General features: G+C 48.9%; 1 protein-coding gene across 2 annotated transcripts in view; it reads right to left on the reverse strand.

The window, feature by feature from the left end:
• Nucleotides 1-21,411, reverse strand: part of CAPZB (capping actin protein of muscle Z-line subunit beta) — a 58,875-nt gene that overhangs the window by 5,520 nt on the left and 31,944 nt on the right. For both annotated transcript variants that reach the window (XM_057384959.1, XM_057384958.1), the window contains exons 4-6: nucleotides 19,290-19,403; nucleotides 5,704-5,845; nucleotides 5,083-5,199 (exon numbers count right to left, since the gene is read on the reverse strand). In XM_057384959.1, coding sequence (XP_057240942.1) covers nucleotides 5,083-5,199; nucleotides 5,704-5,845; nucleotides 19,290-19,403 — 373 coding nt within the window. The remainder of the gene's footprint in view (nucleotides 1-5,082; nucleotides 5,200-5,703; nucleotides 5,846-19,289; nucleotides 19,404-21,411) is intronic.

Genomic DNA, 21,411 nt, shown 5'->3' on the forward strand with positions numbered 1-21,411 from the left:
ACCCAGCTAACCCTGCTGCTGACAGGCCCCACTGAGGAACAGCCAACTCCTTCCCCACTGAGGGACAGCCCGGGGGCTTTGGCAGGAAAAYCAGAGCTGGAACAACTCTGGCATAGGGACACAATGCTGGCAGTGCAGGACCTGAGCAAGGTCCCTGAACCTGGGGAAATCTCCCAGCCCAAACACCACAAAACAGGAAAAAAAACAGAACTGCACCCGCAACACTCCCTTGATTCCACCTGAATCTCCCATGGCCTTCCATGGTCTGTGCTAAAGGAAAATCCACTTTCCCCAGGTCCTGAGTGGAAACTGTGGCCAAGGCAAAGCCAAGCTGACAAACAATGAACATCAGACCCAGGAACCTCAGTGAGATCTGCTGAGACAGCACGAAAACAAAACTGGGAGACAAATGCAGTGGGAAGAACAGTCTTCAAAGGGTTTGACTAATCCCACCGAGTTCTCTTATCCATCTGTTCCTATCTCTCCCTCAGGGCACAGTTTAAAATCCTGGGCCAGCTACAGGTTTCCTCTAATAAGCCAAGCCTGTAACAGGCTTGGGGAAGCATGTAATTTAGTTGGACCCCAAAGGCAAAAGATAACCTGGGAGAGGGGGAGAAAGAGCAGCAGGACGCTGAATTTTGCCTTTAGACTGTTTACAAGGAATGGAGACACTGCCTGAGAGGGGACCCAGCTACAGCCCAGGGACAATGGAAACCTGAACTGCACAAACACTTCCTGAGGAGTTTGGGAACGATCAGCAAACTGCCCAAATCTGGGATCAAACTGTGCAAATCTGGGATCAAACTGCCCAAATCTGGGATATTTGGGAGCTGGCAGTGAGGCAGTCCCTGCCACAGGCTCCCTGCTGTGCCTCCTCCACACCTGGACAGGCCCAACACCATGGTTAAAAAGCAGGATCTGAAAATAGAATTTATTTTTTTTTTAAAAAAAACGTGTATTATTACATCTCCATAAAAACYGCTGCCAGAAGGAAAACATTTTTATGTGCTCTTGAAGGCCAGATGTTCCGAGAGGCTGTTTAATGGGGAGCAGAGTCGGGATCAGCCATGTCCTACAAACACTTGGGTTTTGTGGGGTTGTTGGGGCTGTTAAAGGTCCCTTCCCTTGGGCTGCTCCCAGCGAAATTCCCTCTGCAGGGAGAGGGTGAGGAGTAGCTCCAGCTCCCCGGGCCCTCCCCACCCTGAGCCTGTGGGGCTCAGCTGAGCCCAGGGAGCCCAGTACAGTCCCAGCAGAGCCCAGAGCTCAGCCCAGTACAGAGTCCAGTCTCAGCCCAGTCCCAGCCCCAGCTCAGTCCCAGTCGAGTCTCAGCCTAGTCCTAGCACAGAGCTCAGTCCCAGCCCAGTCCCAGCTCAGTCCCAGCCCAGTCTCAGCCTAGTCCCAGCACAGAGCTCAGTCCCACTATCAGCTCAATCCCAGCTCAGTCCCAGCCCAGTCCCAGCCCAGTCCCAGCACAGAGCTCAGTCCCAGTCCCAGTCCCAGTCCCAGCCCAGTCCCAGCTCTCCCCTGCAGCCCAGGCTCGCCTCCCCAGCCCTCTGCTGCAGGGCTGATCCCAGGGAACCTCACTCCCTCGGGGTACCAGCACTGCCTGGGCTCCTGRGTGATTCCTGCACGGAATAAAGCAGCTGGCTGCGCTTTCTGTAAACACTGGTTGCAGGAATAACACCGAGAGAGACATTTGAGCTGGATAAACACTTGGTTTCACCATGAAAGTGTCTGAAAATACCAGGAAAAGCAGAAGGAAACTCGTCCTCCATTTTGCTCTGGAAAGCCAACAACACCCACAGCTGCTCTGGCCACGGAGCAAAGCGAAAATCCCTTTAATGAAACACAAACAGCAACGAGTGCCAAGGGCTGCCAAAGCCACAGGCAGTGGGCAGGMTSAAGGCTCCAGGTGGAAAATATGTGGAATTATTTGGATATCAGCAAGGCAGAATTCAGCCAGTCTCTCCAGCAGTTATTTAAACTTTCACCAGATAAATGAGGCTGGGATCCTGCAGGGCTGTAGGAATCAGCTGGGAACTGACCCCGGCCCTTCAGAGGGATTTACTGTCACCACTGTGACCAAAAACATCCCAACTGTCCATGGGCAAAGCTGAGATCCACCACTGCCCAGAGCTGCTCAATCCTCTGCTCTTTTTGTGAACTGTGACAGAACTGAACCTCTGTGCAATCCACAGGGACCTTAAAGCCCATCCCATCCCATCCCATCCCATCCCATCCCATCCCATCCCATCCCACCCCTGCCATGGCAGGGTCACTCCCCCTGTCCCAGGCTGCTCCAGACCCAATGTTCAGCCTGGCCTGGGCACTGCCAGGGATCCAGGGGCAGCCACAGCTTCTCTGGGCACCCTGTGCCAGGGCCTGCCCACCCTCCTGGCAGCAAAATAAAGCAGAAAGAACTCCCCAGACAATCCCTGCTGCCCCTGCACCCAGACAGGCTCAGCTGGGGACTGAAGGGACTCCAGGACACCAGGCAGCTGCTCAGGGGGAGCACAGGGAGATCCCACTGGTGGAAAAACAAGTTACAACCGAGTGGGATGGGCCTGTCCATGAAAGCTCCCCCGATGAGGCTCCTGATGGCTGAGCACAGGCATTTCCCTGCTGAGAAACGGCTCTGCTGGGGCTGCAGTGAGCAGAGCCCAGGGCAGCTCCTCCTGCATTCAGGGATCGCTCTGTTTGCACAGCCCAGCCTTTCCCCTGCTCTGCAAACCCTCCTGCCCTCACTAGAGAGTGTCCCAAGCTGTACAGTAACAATCTGGGGATATTCAAGACAGGCAGTTTTCTCAAAAAGTCTCGACAAGGAAACAAAACCCCCACTTGTGATGGCTGCAGGGCCACAATCTCTCACCTCCAGGAAGTGCCAGCAGAGAACAGCATTTTCTAGAGCCTTATTGCAGCTCTGAGCCCAGCTCCAGCACGTGGCACTCCCTGAGCTGCTCCCCTGGCCTGTTCCTAGTTCATCACTCCATCAGCACTCACACAATGCCCCATGAGCAGCCACGAGGCCAAACTGCTTTCAGAGCAATGGTTCCCCCCAGATTCCCCTCTCCAGGTGCCATCATTTGTGAGCCAGGAGAGGACTGAGCCTGTGAACACTTCAAAGATTCCTCTCCAACACGAGGACATCACTTATTCTCATTTTAGATCAAAGTGCTCAAGAAGCTTCAATGCTGACTTGACCAAAACCATGTAAATTCACACTGACAAGGTTATTTCAAAATATTACCAACATTGTCAGAGTAAAACTCTAACACACCGTTTGTGTGTAACTAAAACCAACTTTGAGTGGCTCAGTTTGCTGCAGGCTGATCAAAAAAGGAGAAGTAAAACCTGGAGTCTTTGGGTGTGGTGGCAAAGTGGATTCAGAGCAAAGCCCAAGGAGCTGTGCAGGTAAATCTGAGCTGGGGACAAACARTTCCTCCTCCCACAGAGCACTGGAGGCAGTGTGGCACCAGTTTTCTGTAGGATTGTGGCCACCCCASCCAGCCAAGGCAGCGATGTGCCCCCTCTCTGTGCAGGAACTGAGCATCCTCAGCCCATCCCTGATGCTGGGACAGGCTCTGGCTTGGCTGCAGCACAGCTCAATCCAAGGTCGTGCTGCTGAAATGATGACAGCAGCAAGAATCTGCAGCTCTGAGAGGGAAAGTCAAACCCAAGGAGGCCAAGGTGCACTGAGGACACCCTTCCTGCACAGGCCCCTGTTTTCCTTGGCACTGCTCGTGCTCCAGAGTCAAACCCTTGGCCTGCACTTCACAGCTCTGATTTACAGCATTAGCAAGGCCTGGCATTAARTATTTGTCCGGGTCACCATAACTCGGGTGTAATTACTGCAAAAAGAGTCCAAAAAAAGGCTCAAAGCTGTCTCCAATGCCTTTTTCCTTCAGTTGCTTTTCCATCAGCTCCTTCAAGGCCAACAACGTGGAAAGAAAAATCACCCAGGTCTGGGGCAAACTGTGCAAGACTGACCCCATTTCAGTTCCTCTCTGCAATCCCAGCCCCTTCTTGCCTTCACCTGGCTCAAACCTGCACAAAACCCCGAGGTTTTTAACAGAGTCTGCATTGTCCTTTGTATGGAAAGGCCCAGGCTGCCYTGGGAGGGCTCATAAAGGAGTTTCAGCTGCTGCCAATCTCTGCAGTCACTCATGACCTTACAATGTGCCTCCTGTCCTCCTGAGTTTATTGCTGTGCTCCAGTCACTGCCTTGCCCAGCCCAAAGCAGCCCCAATTCATCAGAAGGGAGGCAGCAGCCCCTGGCAGGAGCTGGGGCAGAAGCAGCTCCACCCCAGGAGCTTCAGTTGGGCAGATCCAGGGCAGAATTGCTGAAATCAGCCAGGCTGGCACCTTCCTGCTGAAAACCAGCTCCCAGGGGGAAGTCAAAAGTAATTAATGCTGGAATAAAATCCCAAAATCTTTAGAATAGATTTATCTTTTTTTTTTTTTTTTTTTTTTTTTTTTTTTTAGCATCCTTTTTTTTTTTATTTTTTTTTTTTTTTTTTTTAATTTTTTTTTTTTTTTTTTTTTTTTTTTTTTTTTTTTTGATTTTTTTTAATTCAGCATCCTGGTACTGCAGGACGAAAACACTGAAGGAGGATACTCTGCAAATGATGTCTTTAAAAATCCTACAGTCAGTGCAAAACACAGGTTTGTTCACAGGGTTTAGCTGGCTTGTAGAAGAGAGACATAAGAAAAGGGGTCATCCTGTATTTTTATAATCCTATTGGAATCTTCARGCAAGAAAGTGGGCAAATCTTACAGATAAAAGTATCTACAAGACGCGAGGAAGCACAAAAATTCAGGAATACAAGAAGTCAGACAGGCTTACAAGCAAGCCTGAACTCCTGCTGAATGTTTTGTATTTTTAATTGCCAGCTCTGCTGSTTGGAGCCCAGCTCAAGGGGCTCTCTGGTAACTGCACACTGCATTCTCCATTCACTGCACAGCAGCAGCAGCAGCAGAGATGTTTATCCAACACCTCACAAAAGCAGTGYTCTGGGGCTGATGGGGGCTGTGGGTGAGGGAAGGGCTGCTCAGGGTGCCCCAGCCTGCAGGGCACAGCCATACCTGTCTGGTGAGGCTCCCCCCGAGGTTCATGGTGCCAGAGCCCGTTTTGTTGGTCTGCAGCCACAGCATCACTGTGGAGGTCAGCTTGTAATGGGCAGTGCGGCCACTGGACTTCTCCTGCAAACAAAGAGGGACAGAGACACAGCTAAAACCYCTCCTAAAGCACAATGGGGCTGGCCTGGCTCACCCACAAACAACAGGATAGGTAAGTGTCACCCCATTCACACAGCACAGTCTCCTAAAGACAATTCTAAGTGTGCACATTCCTCCAATTTTCAAAACAATCTAGATAGAGCAATTTACCCTCCTATTACCTTGTTTTTATTACCTAATTAGTGATATTTATCTGTAGCCCTTTTTGTTAAAAAAAAACAACATCTCAGGATCACATGCACAGCAAGTAACATACTTGCAATTCTTCTGGGATTCTTTTTTGATTACAGCCCTGACTTATCTCCATCCAAATTGCTTCGGGACATTTTCAAAAATTAACAGGGGAAAGAAGTTTACAGGCCTGACACAATATTGCATTGTTCAGTGGAACACCTGTGCTCCTTAATTGTCTGGAATTAACTGGGTTTTGTTTTCACTCTGCTGGATCAGCTGCCCCAGAGGCTGTACCTGAACCTCCACCACGTGGATGGAATCCCAGCATCCCTTAATCTTCTTTGATCCATCTCCAGCTTTCTTAATGAGGATCACCCCGGCAAAGCCATGATCCAGATCCCAGAGGTAGACAGAGGAGACTCCACCTTCAAAATACCTGCAGGATGCAACCCAAAGGCAAGTTAAAAGCAAGCAGGACCCAAGCCACAGTCAGWTATCAATAAAAGTGATCTTAAATAAGCAGAATTTCTGTATCTGTTACAGAGATTATTTTTTCCTTTCAAGACAGCACACACTCACAGTTACACACCCAGAAACACAGCAGCTCAAATCACTTCATAATGCAGGACTTTAATTACAGAACAACTGCACATTTCTCTGAAGGAGAATAAAGGGCTGGGGAGGACCAGAGCTATTTACAGATTTCTGCAGGACTTGAGCAAACAATTCCTCTGATTCCAATTACCTACAACAGCTGCTAAAAGCACGAGCTACAAAGTGGGCTGAAAGCAAGTYTCTTTTACAATTYGGTCTTCTTTTTTYCCCCTCTTCCCCCTCACTATTGGCAAAGTCTGGAAGTTCTTTACAGCAAAGTTCACTAATTAAGACAAAAGGGAACAAGCAACTTTTTAAGCCTYGAAAGTTTGGGTGAAGCTGACACTGATTTATTTCAAAGGGAGCTGAACTGAAACCGAGGATCTCAGAAATGTAGGGATGTGTTTGGGGTTTTATTATTCCAGCTTCAGATATGGAAACAAGAGAGAATAAGGCAGACTGCCCCAATCTCAGGTGTCTGGTGCTGAAAGCATCCTCAGAAAATCACCAAAGCAGTGGGATTGTAGAACTCCACTCCCTCTGGATGGCACAGTGCAGATGGAAAATGCATTTTATAAAATAATGRTGAATAGTGGTGCTGGAAGAAAGGTGCACGAGGAGTAATTCTGCCTTCTAGAAAACTGCAATTGCAACCCACAGCATTTTACCCTTTCCATTCTCAGGTTGCCAGACATCCCATGGGGATGAAGGCAAAGGGAACAAATGCTCTGTGCTGGCACAGAACTCAGCTCTCAGGGGTGAGCACRGCACACGAGGCTCCTGTGAAAGGAGGAGAGAACTTCACCAACAMCACCAAATGCTGGCAGTCAGGAGGGCAAAATCTCCTCCCCAAAGCCTCGAGAAGCTGCAAGGACTGACAGTTGCAGCAGCTGAGGGGGTCAGACAGAAAAACCCGGGCTGTGCTCGGCCTCTGTCACACCCAGCAGTGACCACAGCTTCTCCTCTTCTGCGAGAGGAAATCATCCCTCATGGCCAACAGGAGAAAATTATTGAACATTCCCTGTGTGCTCCCCTCCTTTCTACCCAGGGGCCTTCCCTTGCAGTGGTGAGTGGTGCAAAAAAAGCCAATTTACTGCAGAGTTTGGAGYTCATGCTTTACCTCAAAGCACTGTGGGTTAAAACAGCACACCAACCCACCCTTGATAGTAGAGAGGAGAAAAGAGACTGGGAAGCCAATGGCACTGACACTTCCAGCAAATTCTCTGCACTCCCAGAGCAGCCCAAAATGCTGYTTCAAGAGGGCAGAGCCACCAAAGAGCCCTGATTCCCTGTAAGTGCAGACACCCAAACCTGTTTCCAAACCAGTGCTGACCTGGGGAGGGGTGAACACTTCCCATTAACTCACCACAACCTTTTATTCTCAATGRGTGGCTCTGCTCCTCCTCCTCCCCAAGCTCAGCCCAGCTCAGGTGCCCCTGACCTGGGGAACTGGTGAAAGCAAAGCCCTTTGATGCCCAGCTAAAGCCAGGCTTCCAGCATGCAACTTCAACCTAACAACCCAACAAACACCCTTTTTATACCCCCTGGGGAATTCACAAATAGATTTTGGTTAATGCTGTTAATTGGGATTCCAGTCCTGCAGTGAACCTCAGTTCCAGACCAACTGACCCTCCCTCTGGCAGTGGGAATCAGAGTGAGATTGCTTAAAAAAAAATATATATATATATTCTTTTTTCACAGAGAATCAGTGAATTCTCTCAAAACGAACTGGCAGGCACTGAGAACATTACAGTGTGCACAGACAGTTTCCCCATTACCCACTTTACGACCTTGCTACGAGCATGAAACATTAATTAAGAGAGGGACCGAAACAAGGTTTTGGGAAATTTCTTCTTACCTACTGTACTTTGATCCAAATGACATGAAACAGGAAAAAAATAATTTTTATGTGCTTCACCTTTATGAGATTTTACATAAAGGCTTTTGTGGGTATTTTAAGAATGTGCTAAAATGTTGTCTGAAACCACATAAAACCATGTGAAGAACCTCCCGCCAGAAGCAACAGCGCACACATGGAAACACTTTAACTGCCTTTGGAGATTTAATGAATCAAATATAGCATTAATATTGTTTTAAATACCAACATGCTATTTCAATAAAGCTGCCTCGCCATGGCCAGAGCCAGGATCTGGAGACTGTGACAACAATGCCAGCGATTGAATGGGAGGCACGCCAGGACAGACATTATCCAAAGGACAGACATTATCCAAAGGACAGACATTATCCAAAGGCTCCTCTGTGCTTCAGCACCACAGAACCACTCCAAAATCCCCTCCTCCTTCACTGATCACTTCACTGGATTGCACCTCCCCTCTACTAAGTGGGATTTCTGAACCCAGCAAAATCATAGTTGGAGAGGAGAACATTCCTTGAAACCTGCTGGCATTTTTTGTTTGGTTGGCTGGTTTTTGTTTTGTTGTTGTTTTTTTTGTTGTTGTTTTATTTTTTTTTTAATAAAAATAAAGAGGTGCCCCAGGCTAATTGGTCCATAATAGAAAACGGGATGACAGATTGGGAGGAATTTAAATTGACATTTGTAGATTTGGACCTGCTGCAGGAAGGCTGGGATTCCTCCAAGAAACCCCTTCAGCACGGACTGAGAAGCAGCACACACTAAAATCCAGGGACCAGAGGCACCAGCTTGGAAAGGGCTCCAGGAAGGCACAAACTGGGATTTTCTCTGTKCAGGCAATGGATGGGCCAGGCAGAGCCCAGGGCACAGCACACACAGCAGCTGCAGCAGAGCACTAAAGCTCCTGCACTGAACATCTGGATGTCCCTGTCCCTGATCCTCACCAACATGTGCCACTGGCAAAGGCAGCTGGAATSACAGAATCCTTCCTGGCAGCTGCAATCACAGATCCTAAGGCTGGAAAAGCCCTTCAAACCCATCARGTCCAACCATCAKCCCAGCAGCAGCAGGTTCAGCACTAACCCATGGCCCCATGTGCCACATCCCACACTGTTTGAACATTTCCAGGGGTGGGGACTCCACCTCTGCCCTGGACAGCCTCTTCCAATGCTTTACAATCATTTCCCTGAAATTATTTTCYKAATATCYRACTTAAACCTCCCCTGGCACAACTTRARKCTGTTTCCTCTTGTCACCTGACCCCCACCTGGCTCCAGCTGCTCCCAGAGCATCCAAGCAACCACCAGATGCTTTTGGGATGTTCAGGAGGCCTCAGATAGGAGCAATTCTGTTTGTGGTGCCTCAGAAACAACTCCAAAGGATAAACCATTCTCAAAGCACAGCTTTAGAGCAAAGCAATCACTGCTCTCTGCCCAAGGACACGATCAATCCAGGATGTTTCAGCCAAGATCCATTCACGCTTTACCAACACAGCAAATTTTGCTATGAAACAATGAAAAATCATCGGTTTATGTTTGTCACATCGCTTTATTAACAACCAAAACACTGCTAAATGATATCATAACTGGGTTCACTTGGAAGGACCTTAAAAGATCATCTGTACCAAGTGACATCCCTGTCCTCTCCGAGGATAGCCAGGGTTCTATCTCTGGGAAAATAACTTTTATAAGGCTGCCCAGGAAGGTGACTAAAAGGCACAAGGACCAAAGTAATCATTCATTCTCTTTACAAAATTCAGAACAGCAGTTTGCTCAAAATCAATTATAATTTTAATGTCATGATCAAACACTGAATTCTTATATCCGTTACTCATCRACCACAGAACTCCTGGAAAAAGCTRTTTTATACAAAAAATGTCGCACTTAAGACTGACCTACTTTACAAATGCAAGAATAAAAGAAAATATTTAAGCTAAGAGTGATCCAAAGCTTTATGAAGTGTTTGAAGTTGAGGCGGGTGGAGACACAGGATGGAAACTTTGTCTGAGGAGCCGGAGCAGCAGCCATGAAATAAAGGCTGTGGCCAGAACAAAGCTGGGACTTCAAGGGGGATGTGATAGGGGAGGAAATCCCCCAGCTTCCAGCACAGACCTCACAAAGGGGGGCAGATTCATCACTTTGTTTTACCACCWAAGGACAGCTCAGAAAAGGCCCCGTGACTCTCCTGATAACGCTCTGCTCCTGCCGAGCCTCACCAACCAACAGATCCTGCACCCTGTGTGGAGAAAATGACTTTCCACCACATGGCAATAAAAACCAGCTCTGACTTTCAATTACACTTCAGAACCGAATCACTCATCCATAAAAACATTTGTGTGTTTTCCAGCAAGGAGCTGAGAGCCAGAGACAAAAAGTCTGTGGCTTATGGGTCTCACAATCCCGATGCCAAAGAACCAACACCTGAAACCTCAGCCTGGCCCTGCCAACCTTCCAAAGGCTTGCACAGCATTTCAAACGGGCTCATTTAGAGCAGAAATGTATTTTCTTTTATTCCCTAAAGGTCACATAGTTATTTCTTCCAGCTACAGAAGTTCAGCCTAGAAAGGGAAATGTCTCCAGCTATTTAGATCAACAGACTTCCGAGCAAACTGGCATTTCCAAATCCTGCCCCAAAGGAAAACACTGAGCCTTCAGCTACACATGTTTTTACAGGAGTGACAATGACTGAAGTCACAGCGTGAGCAGCTGGTGTCTCACAGCAACCCAAAACATTTCCCAAATGCTGAGGTGAGGTGGCAGACACTCCAACTCTCATGGGAACAGAAAATTTGAGTTGGCACAACTCCCACTGAGTCCTTCCCCTGTCACCCCAAACCAGCAACACAAATACRAAGGAAGTGGCAAATTTGAGCAACCCCCCTTGCACAAAACCCAAAGCATTGCTCAGGTGTTCAACAAATCCCCTGCAAACTCACACCTCAGGCTGCTGGAGGAACAAATTCTTCAGGAGATCAGTTGTCCCTAAATAATTCTGTTTCCTCCATGCAGTTTTTGAGTGYCCAGGCTCAGGAGCCTGTTCTTTAAAGAAAGGATGGGTTGGTACCAGGAAGGAGCCAGGATGTGACACTTGTCCCACTGCTGTGRTGATTTACAGCTCCTCTCCTGTCCTTCTCTGCTCCAGCTGTGCAACACTTCCCCAATCTCACCAGAGACTTAAAACGAAGAAGGGGAAATGTCTGTGCACAGYCCAGGGGTTTTGCACCCTGCTTGATGAGCTCAGCCCCAATTATGCTTGGGGGCTCTGKACAGGTATTTTACAGGAATTCTTTCCAGCATACACAGGTGCAAAAACCCCTGCAGCAAACATACCAATGCAGTTAGGTATGTGTAACTTCAGTGCCAGTTGTATTTRAAAGCACACATCTGGACCACGGTGGGATGACTCAAAGCGCTCAGCAGAGCTGTGAAGTGCAGGAACTGCAAGGAAGGGAAACAGCACCCAAACAATGGGATTCTGAAGGCTCCAAGTCTCCCAGAACTTCCCAATTTGTGCTTTCTAGCACCTTCCATTATTTAATAAAAACCGTGTACTGCTCACATTTTCCTTCCCATCCGACTGCCCTTGGCAGATGGAAACCAACAGTCAAACCCCCTTGGAGAAGTCACCTGGAAAGATTCCATCAGACACCTCCAGAGCAGGACAATTGGTCACTGTGGAGTGTGCCCAAAGCAGCCCCTGGCTCAGGAACACCAGGGAACTCTGCATYCAAAGCCTTTGCCCGTGGCCATCCCTGGGCAGTGCCAATGCTGCTTCAGCCACCCTGATCTGCCACATCCTCACTCTGCCAGCTGAACCCAAACATGGCCAGCAGGGGAAAAGACAGCAGAAATCTTCTGTGTGGTGGCTGAAGTTTGCCAAAATCTTTGCAGGCTGTAGACTTCACRTGACATCAGTTCTTCCAATGGAAGAATTCTGCATCAGCTCTGTCACCCGAAGTTTGGGTGTTGTTTAAGTTACTCTGTCTTCAATTTCCATCATTAAAACCCCATACATTTGTGAGGGCAAAAGGCAAATTTCTGTCCACACAATACAATGTATTATTAGAGACAGCCAGTTCAAAAATTCCAGCTCACAATAAACTGACAGCTTAAAATTTCATCTCATTTTTGAATGTAAGTAATTTCTTCCAAGGGATTTAAAGCCTTCAGAGAGCAGTTTTTGAGGACAGTGCTGCATCATCAGTGCTGACCTCCTAATCCAAGTGCTCAGATTTTATGTAATCACAGAGAACCGTGAGAACCCAAGGGAAAAACTCCTCCACCCAACAGCTCCGATTCAGAAGATAAGAATGCAGTGTGTGCAGAGCTGYTCYRAAATGGAACTCCCAAAGAAAAAAAAAAATCAGATGAAAAGCAACTGATTTCATTTTCCAGCACRGCAGTACACTGAATTTTCCCCTCTTTCCTCAGAGGATTCTCTAATCTGTGTAATGCATATCAACAAATTCAGCATTAATTCTGCCCATGGGTGCGCTGAGGAGGGGATCCCACCACRGCTCTGTTTTCTACATCTGAATCATTTCCTTGGGTAAACAGCACAGCTGGAATTGTAAAAGCACACAGACATGAGAGCAGTGAATGTTTTGGTGGTTCAGTCTGAGGAGAATTCATCTCACCCTGCTCAGCCTGACCCAGAGGCAGCAATGTCCCCGCTGACACAAGGCCATGTCCCACCCTCCTGTGCAGATCCCAGGCAGGAGCCAGAGGCAAAGGCAAYGTTTCCTTAGTGCTGGGATGCACAACAAACCCATCTGGATCCAATCTGCAGGGCCCTGGCTCGCCCTGCCAGCCCCAGGAACTGCTGTGCCCAGGAGAAAGGGATGCAGCAGTAATGAGGAACAGGGAGCTGATGGCAATAAAGGCACTTCAAAGCTTTCCAGGGGTTCCCAGCTCAGGCAAACCAGGTTTGCATCTGAACACAGGCACAGGGCTCACAGAAARAGCTCAGAGCTGCAGAATAATCCCTTGGTGAGCTCCAACCCCATCCAACACAGCACCCACAGCTCCTGTGGGCACCCTGTGCTCAAACCAACCCTCTCATCACAACTCTTACATCTGGTGTGTGCTCGGTGCAATCAGGGCTGCTCCATGCACAAAACACATCACAGCTGGTCCAACAGACAAATGCAGCAGTTGCTACGAGCCCTGTGAGAAGTGCCAAGTGTTCTGTGAGTTGGCCTGAACTCCTCCGAGAGGCTCTTGGGGTCTGTCAGCCCAGGGAAGGAGAAATCAGATGAGACCACAGCAGATCTCAGAMACAGCCCAAGGGCAGGTCTGGTAGAGGCTTCCATTTTTTCTTATCAAGACAAGTGGACTAAGGCAGTGTCCACTGATGGTTCAAGCACACAGAACAAAATAAACCAGGAAAAAGGGTAAAAAGAGCTGGAAAAAGTTAAAACTCCCCAGTTTATGGGACATCTGAACACACTTCGTAGAGATGATGGCACAGGTCAGGCAAAACCAGACATCCTGAGGCCCAGCAAAGCCAGGCTGTTCCTTGAGGTTAAACACAGTAATACAAATAAAATCCACAGCCCTGAGCACTCTGAAAATGAAAGGGGAAACTGTTCTGTCRCTGGGATTTCACTGCTGTACCTGAGAAGCTCCAGCAAAAGGCTCCTCAATCCACACATTCCTGAGGCTCAGGGCACAGGAATTCTCAGCCTTTCCTGCTCCAGAGCACAGAGAGGCTGTGGGTGCTCAGCTGGCTGCACAGAGCACCTGTGCTGCACCCATGGGACACAAAGAGCCACCMTGCAGGGAGCAGGGTGCCACCCTCAGCACTGCCAACACCCCCAAACTGCAATAACCACTCTGGAGCAGGCTCCAATCAAAATTCAATCATAAAAGGATTACACACAACAAAGACATTTCAGAGGTCAATCCTCTCCCAGACCTCCTTCCACTCCTACCAAATTCCTGGTCTGGAGCTCTAATATAACAAACTGAAAATGGATCAACATCAAAACACAGACAGAAGCAGAAGTTCAAAAGGTTTCATCGCTCACTCTGTTGGGGGAACTCAAAACTTTAATCAATACAAACATTTTCAGGAGCAGAATGATTAAGATGATGTTTTATCTTTTTTTAAAGCTGTTAAAATCAAAAGCACCAATAAATCCAATTTAAGCCGAGGAAAAAAAGGAGGAATAGCTTTCTAAATGTATGTCAGTCACTAAACCAGTCCAAAACTCATCCTGTTTGCAGACAGATCAGCAGCACCCTTCCCAGGGGAGGTCTATTTAATCACTTCAGAAATTATTTCTTCCAGACAACAAAGAGCCATTAGATTACTTAATTAAAGCCCTGATCATCTCCAACCCAAAACAAGGGAAGGCAGAATCTAAAATAGGGAGATTTAACCAGCTGCCCTGGTCCTCATTACGCTTTGATTTCAATCAAGCACACACACGTCAAGCAAAGGGCAATAAATTACAACCATGTGTTGGAAGAAATGATCCTCYCCATGCTGGAAGTGGGAAGGCAAGGCTCTAAGTGAGTGGTGTAAGATATTAAGAGTTCCATCTGGGAATAATAACCCACTGAACACAAACAGAGCAGGGCATTTGCTCCAGGCAGTCAGAGTTAAACCTGGCAGCAGGAGATGGAAATGAAAYAGTTGTTTTTTGGGCAAGTGACATGGATTTTGGTAAAACAGATAACCAAGAAGTATGCTGCTTGTTTGACACAGAGGGAACTAAAACCTGWGGAATTCCTCTTTAACCCAAACGACTCCAGGAAGAAAAGGTGAGAAACTCCAGAGACTGAAGGCAGTTTGCACTAAAACAGAGACTTAGGGACAACTCAGCAYTGGTTCAGAGGCACTGTTCTTCTCCAGTTCACATGTTTTTATTACATGCAACATTACAAGATGCCTCCAGACTTGTTTCCACACTGCAGTCACTCAGTGTATTGGCCACCAAGCTTTTGGGACAAAACTAAATTCTAAGGTCCCCAGCAAACCAATCTGAGTGGATTATTTCACACAAACTGTTAACAAATCCCTAACAGTTGCTTCCCTCAGAACACCCACGGCAGCAGGTGCCAACCCCTTGGGGAATGGCAGATACAATGCAGTGACTCACTGAATGTAGGTGGAGACTCAGCACACCTGATGAAAAGAGAAATCCAAAAAGGAAAGGTGTGTGGGACTGACACAAGAGAAAACTGAAGCGATCTGAAGCACTGGGAGAGGCTCGAGATGAATTCTGTGAGATATCAGCACTTTCTGTGCCAAAGGTAAAATGGGAGCTGATCCAGGGGAGGTTTGGGCCACATGTGGAGARCAGAGAGCAATGGAGATGCTCTCACAAGTACCTGATTTATCTGCAGATGCTGGRATGACCAGCACGAGGTGCATCTGGAAGCTCAGGAGAGAAGTGAGCCCTGGGCACAGCAACTTCCGAGAGACCTCTCTCATGAAGAAAAGCTGAGAGAACTGGGATTGTCCAGCCTGGAGAAAAGGAGGCTCCAGGGTGACGTCACTGTGACCTTCCAGGGCCTGAAGGAGCCAACAGGAAAGATGGAGAGACACTGTGAACAAGGGACGGAGGGACAGGACACAGGGAATGGCTTCCCACTGCCAGAGGGCAGGGATGGATGGGATATTGGGAAGGAATTGTTCCCTGGGAGGGTGGGGAGGCCCTGGCACAGGGTGCCCAGAGCAGCTGTGGCTGCCCCTGGATCCCTGAAAGTGTTCAAGGCCAGGCTGGACAGGGCTGGGAGCAGCCTGGGACAGTGGAAAGTGAATGTTTTATTCCACTGCTCGCTCTGAAGAACCCAGCAGAAACCYTCATTACAGGAATGAACTGCTTTAACAGCCCAGGTAATTCAGGCACACCAGGACCCCATCCTCCTGGTGAGAGCTGTGACTGTTTCTGTATTCACTGTTATCTCTGTCCTCCACATAACAGAGTGGCTGTGGTTAGAGGCAACCCAGAAACACTCCCTACCCCACAGAGGGACTGAACAACCTCCTAAGGGACTGCTGGTGAGGAGCTGCTGTGTCAAGAGTTGAGGTTTCTCCTTCAGCACCCTTTTCATTCTCTTCATCTGCAGCCACCACACTTAAACTGGTACTTTTAAGGGAGAATTTGAAATGTGAAGTGTCAATCAGCCTGGTGTCCCCTGTGAAGGATCTGTCTGGGCAGACAACCTCACCAGAGGGAACAGAAACAGAAATGATGAAAGCCTCTGGAGGTCAACTCAAAATGCAGATTTCCTGCACACATCATTGCAGACTGATCCCTGTTCTGGAAGGTGAACCTGGAACAATCTCCCCRTCTAACAGAAGCCAGGATTCCCACYAAAAACACAGTCCTGAGGGCTGCCAGCACACTGTGCTCTTTGATTAACACACTGATGATCCTGAAGAATTTCCCAGTGTTGGAAAAGCCTTGCTGTGGCTTGCTCTGAATGGGGAAGGACATGGGTAAGGGGCTCAGAATGCCTCATGCGCTCCCTCCCCAGAGCAGCAGRGCACTGACACCTCCAGCATTTGGCCCAGACCCTTCTGGCCTGGCTGTGCATTCCCAGGRCTCATTCCCAGCTCCAGCAGACCAYGGCAATGACATCCCTGCCACTGCCACCCTGCTCCCAGCACAGCCCTCCCCAGCAGCTGTCCCGGCAGGAATTGCTGCAGCCATTCCCAACCTGAGGAATGCCAGCACCTGTTACCACCTCTACATTTCCACCCTGATCTCCGAGTGAAAATTCASCTTCTGCTGACAAAACACAAAAATCCAGTTGTCTTGTTCAGGAAACTGCAGAGCCCCAGCACAGAACAAAAGCCTGCTTCTCTCCCCATCTCTRCTGGAGGTAAAGCACCAATCCTGATTTCAAGCACGACAAACCCTTTGGACACCGAGGTTAAGTTTCCATAACTTTGCAAATTCTTTGCACAAATGCCACAATTTTTTTCACGCTGCTCAGCCAAACACAAGCCAGCCTTGTCCTCTTTTCCTCCCCCACTTTTGGGATCACAGCAGGCACTCAAGTGTTCTGTGCTAGCACATGTGCTCATCCATTGTGACCTGTCCTCCCTGGCTGTGACTCTGGAGCARTTCTGGATCCCCTCTGAGCATGCCCTGTCTGTAAAACCTGCCCTGACAAACACAAAGATGCAATTTGGAACAACCTCACCTTTTTMTTCCACACAATACATGAAGGTTGTTATATAAAGGTACTGCTGTACCCCACACTGAGCAGGGCTCAGCAGATTCACCTCAGTCACAGAAATCTGCTCTGAGCTTTCCCTCAAGCAAATTCATGCTGTTTAAAGAAGTCATTGTATCCAGCCATGACTTCATGGTCATCTGAGCAGAGAGRGATTTAAAAAGACAACCTTGGTTCCATAAACCTCCTCATTTTCATCTCAGGGTATTAAAAGCCTTATTGGTCCTGGTCTGTTCTGCATCTGGGGAATAACTGCAAACTTGGCTTTGCTGAATATGCAAAATTCCTTTCTTCCAGTCRGTTCAGATCCCAATAACAACTGCGACTCTCAAGAGAAGTTGGAGAGCTATGAAAATAATGCATGCAAAGAAGTAAAAATTTGATACCTGTAACAAAAGTGTGCCGCTTACACATTTGGACAGGCTACATTTACATCGAGCCACAAAATCCAGCAAGGAAAGTTCCTTTTAGTGTGCTTGTGTCAGCACTGTGACATGATGAACCACACCTAAGGCTGTGCTTTATCTCTGCTTTTGGGCAACACAAGCAGCAAGGAAGTTTGTTCACTTTTTCCATGGTCTTTAGGCATCTCCAGTAAGGAAGTACCCTGCTACTGGACACACTGGTTCATTCTGCTCTGCCAACACTCACTGCTCAGTTTTAGCATCATTCCACCCCAGCACTGCTCAGGAGACCACAGACTGCAGGGACCACAGCTAAACCCAACCACATCCTGAGGCTTTGGGTGGGACTGCAGTGCAGGACCAGCACCGCCCCAATTTTTAGAAAAGTTGTTCAGCTGATGAACTGAAACTCTCAGAGAGAGTTTCCTGTTGCTGCTTTAAAAAAGCCACTGCCTGATCTACATTTACCTCACATATGCTCTATTAATGCCTTTGTTTCACAGCTCTTTAATAATAGAGCCTAAACCAAGCATCCTGCTGCAGAAGGACATCAATTCCTGTCCAAGTGCTGCATTTCAGCGTTCAGTGCCTGTCCTTTGCCTGGGAGATGTGAGAGCTGCTGCTGCACATCGAGATTTTTTAAGAGCACAGCCTCGAGGGAATGGAGAACGCAGCTGGTGTAAGGCTCAACTGGAAGATCAAAGGGAAGGCAGGTCATGCCAGGACAAAGCCACCATCAATCTGTTCTGGGGGAGGAGGTGGGAAAGCACCGCAGCCTCTGGCACCGGCTGACAGATCCCATCGTGTCTGCCATCAAAACCCGCGGGGCAGCGCTGCCTCACCCCGGCCCCGCCACACCCCGCGGGTGCCCTGTGCCACACTGCCCGGGCACACAGACAGACAGACACATGGACAGACAGACAGACAAACACAGACAGAGAGACAGACAGACACACAGACACATGGACAAACACAAACAGACAGACACAGACAGAGAGACACGCAGACAGACACGCAGACAGACAAGACACATGGACAGACAGACACACGGACAAACACAGACAGAGAGACAGACATATGGACAAACAGACACACAGACACATGGACAGACAGACACAGACAGACAAACACACAGAGACACAGAGAGACAAACAAGACACATGGACAGACAGACAGACAGAGAAACAGGCAGACACAGACAGACACACGGACAGACACATGGACAAACACAGACAGAGAGACAGACATATGGTCAGACAGACAGACATACAGACACATGGACAGACAGACAGACTCACAGACAGACAGACTCACAGACAGACAGACAAACAGACAAGAGAGACACACGGACAGACACAGACAGAGAGACTGACACAGACACACAGACACATGGACACACAGATGGACCAATGGACCGACAGACGGACACACAGACAGACAGATGGACGGACACGGACACACAGACAGACACACAGACACAGACAGACACACAGACAAACACAGACAGAGAGACAGACAGACAGACACACAGACAGACAGACATACGGACAAACACAGACAGAGACAGACACACAGACAGACAGACACACAGACAGACAGACACACAGACAAGAGAGACATACAGACACAGACAGAGAGACAGACACAGACACACAGACAGACACACGGACACACAGACACAAGGACAGATGCACACACACAAACACAGACACACAGAGGGACCAATGGACAGACAGACGGACACACAGACAGATGGACGGACATGGACACACAGACAGACACACAGACAGGGCTCCGAGGGGAGGGCTGACTCACAAGTCTCTGTACTGGTCAAAGGCATTGTTGGCTTCCACCTCCAGCTTGCGCAGGCGAGCCGAGGGCATGGCACCGTCCTCCAGYGGAGGGTCGTACTTGTTGCTCCACGGTGACCTGGAGGGACACAAGGGAGGGGACAGTCAGACRGGGGGACACGGAAAACAGACAGACAGACACCAAGACAAGCCCTGGTCCCAGCCCTGAGGCTGCCAGAGCTCCAGGAGTGTTTGGACAGCACTGCCAGGAATGCCCAGGGTGGGATTGTTGGGGTGTCTGTGCAGAGCCAGGGGTTGGACTGGATGGTCCTTGTGGGTCCCTCCCAGCTCAGGACATTGCATGGTTCTGCAAGGTTTAGTATTGGTGCCTCTGACCCAATCCACAGATATTTAACTTCCAAAAAAAACAAAAGGTTCCCAGAGCAATCCACCTGTAAGAACTGTACCCTCCACAGGCATTTCAAACACTGGCAAAGAGGGGACACTGAGCCCTCAAAAATCACCTGGGAGCACTCGGTGACTTCAGCTTTTCCTGTATAAAAAATATCCCTTGGGTTTCAATCYGTTCCTTCTCAAATATTCATAAACAAGGTTTCAGCTGTTGCACATCAAATTTTTTAAATTGTTTTCATGCAAATACAAATCAATTGTGCAGTTTATTTGGGATCTGACAGTATTTGAGCCAAACACTGCTGGCCATGATTAAGGTCCACATTTTCCTCCACTATTTCACTTTGAAATAAACTCTACCTTTAGCATAACATTAGGAAAGCCTTTGAACAGTCTGAAGGATTTAACAGGGTTTGTAAAGCTGCAGGTTTTACAACAATTTCTGCAGGTGTGGAAGAGATTTTTGTGCTCTTAATGAAAGATTTRGTATTAAAAGCTTAATGGGAACCCTTGGCCCATCTGCTTGAGGATTTTACAACTCCCACTATGGAAACCTGCATTTTGCTTTTCATTTCCCCTTGGAGTAACCAACTTACAAATATTCTGGCTTCAAGGAAAGCACCTCCACCCTTTCTGTCCCCTTTCCCCAGTCACTTTTCCCAGCCCCCAGCTGCAGCAGCAGGGCCCAGGGCTGGCTGTAGGGAAGGGCTGTTCCTCAGCAGCCCTYTGTCACTCATTTCTCACAAAGGGTCTGGCACCCGTTTGATACAAAGCACAAAGCCCAGGCTCTGCTTTGCTCCCTTCCCTCCTCCCAACCACACCTGACTGGAAAGGTGAGGCCAGGAAAAGCAGAGCTCTTGTGTCACATCCACCCGGAGTGACATTTTCAGGTGCTGGTTCTCACCTCCAGGGCTGTGTCCTTCATTCAGGAAGGACATGGAGGGGTTGGGGCGTGTCCAGGGAAGGGAACAGAACAGGGAAGGGTCTGGAGCCCCAGGAGCAGCTGAGGGAGGTGAGAAAGGGGCTGAGCCTGGAGCAAGGGGGGATCAGGGGGGACCTTGTGGCTCTGCACAACTCACTGACAGGAGGGAGCAGCCGGGGGCGTCGGGCTCTGCTCCAGGGAACAGGGACGGGAGGAGAGGGAACAGCCTCAGGCTGGGCCAGGGGAGGCTCAGGGTGGACACCAGGAGGAATTTCCCCATGGAAAGGGTGCTCAGGCCTTGGCAGGGACTGCCCAGGGAGGTTTGGAGTGTCCATCCCTGGAGGTGCCCAGGGAAGGCCTGGATGGGGCACTCAGTGCTCTGGGCTGGGGACAAGGTGAGGATTGGTCACAGGTTGGACTCACTGGTCTTGGAGGGCTTTTTCAGCCTCAGTGATTCTGGGATTTTGTGATTTTAAACAGCTGCTTAAAATGTAGCTGCTTTGGAGAAGAGTCAACAGCCACAGGATCCCAGCCAGGGAAAGGACAATGGCAGCTYCTCTGGTGCCACCTCCCTGCTCCAGCCCAGGGCACAGAATCGTGTGTGGATGGGTCTGGAACATCCCCAGCGAGGGAGACTCCATATCCTCTCTGGRCAATCTGTTCCAGAGTGTGTACAGAAGTTCTTCCTCCTGTTCAGGTGGAACTTCCTGGGCACCAGTCCCTGCCCATTCCTCTGTGCCACTGCGGGGAACAAGGGAGCAGAGCCAGGCCCCTGCTCTGCCCCCTCCCTACAGACAGGGACACACAGGGATGA

The sequence above is a fragment of the Malurus melanocephalus genome, unplaced genomic scaffold, assembly GCF_030028575.1.
Source record: "Malurus melanocephalus ecotype Western Australia unplaced genomic scaffold, MMel_1.1 scaffold_759, whole genome shotgun sequence".
NCBI classification, from domain to species: domain Eukaryota; kingdom Metazoa; phylum Chordata; class Aves; order Passeriformes; family Maluridae; genus Malurus; species Malurus melanocephalus.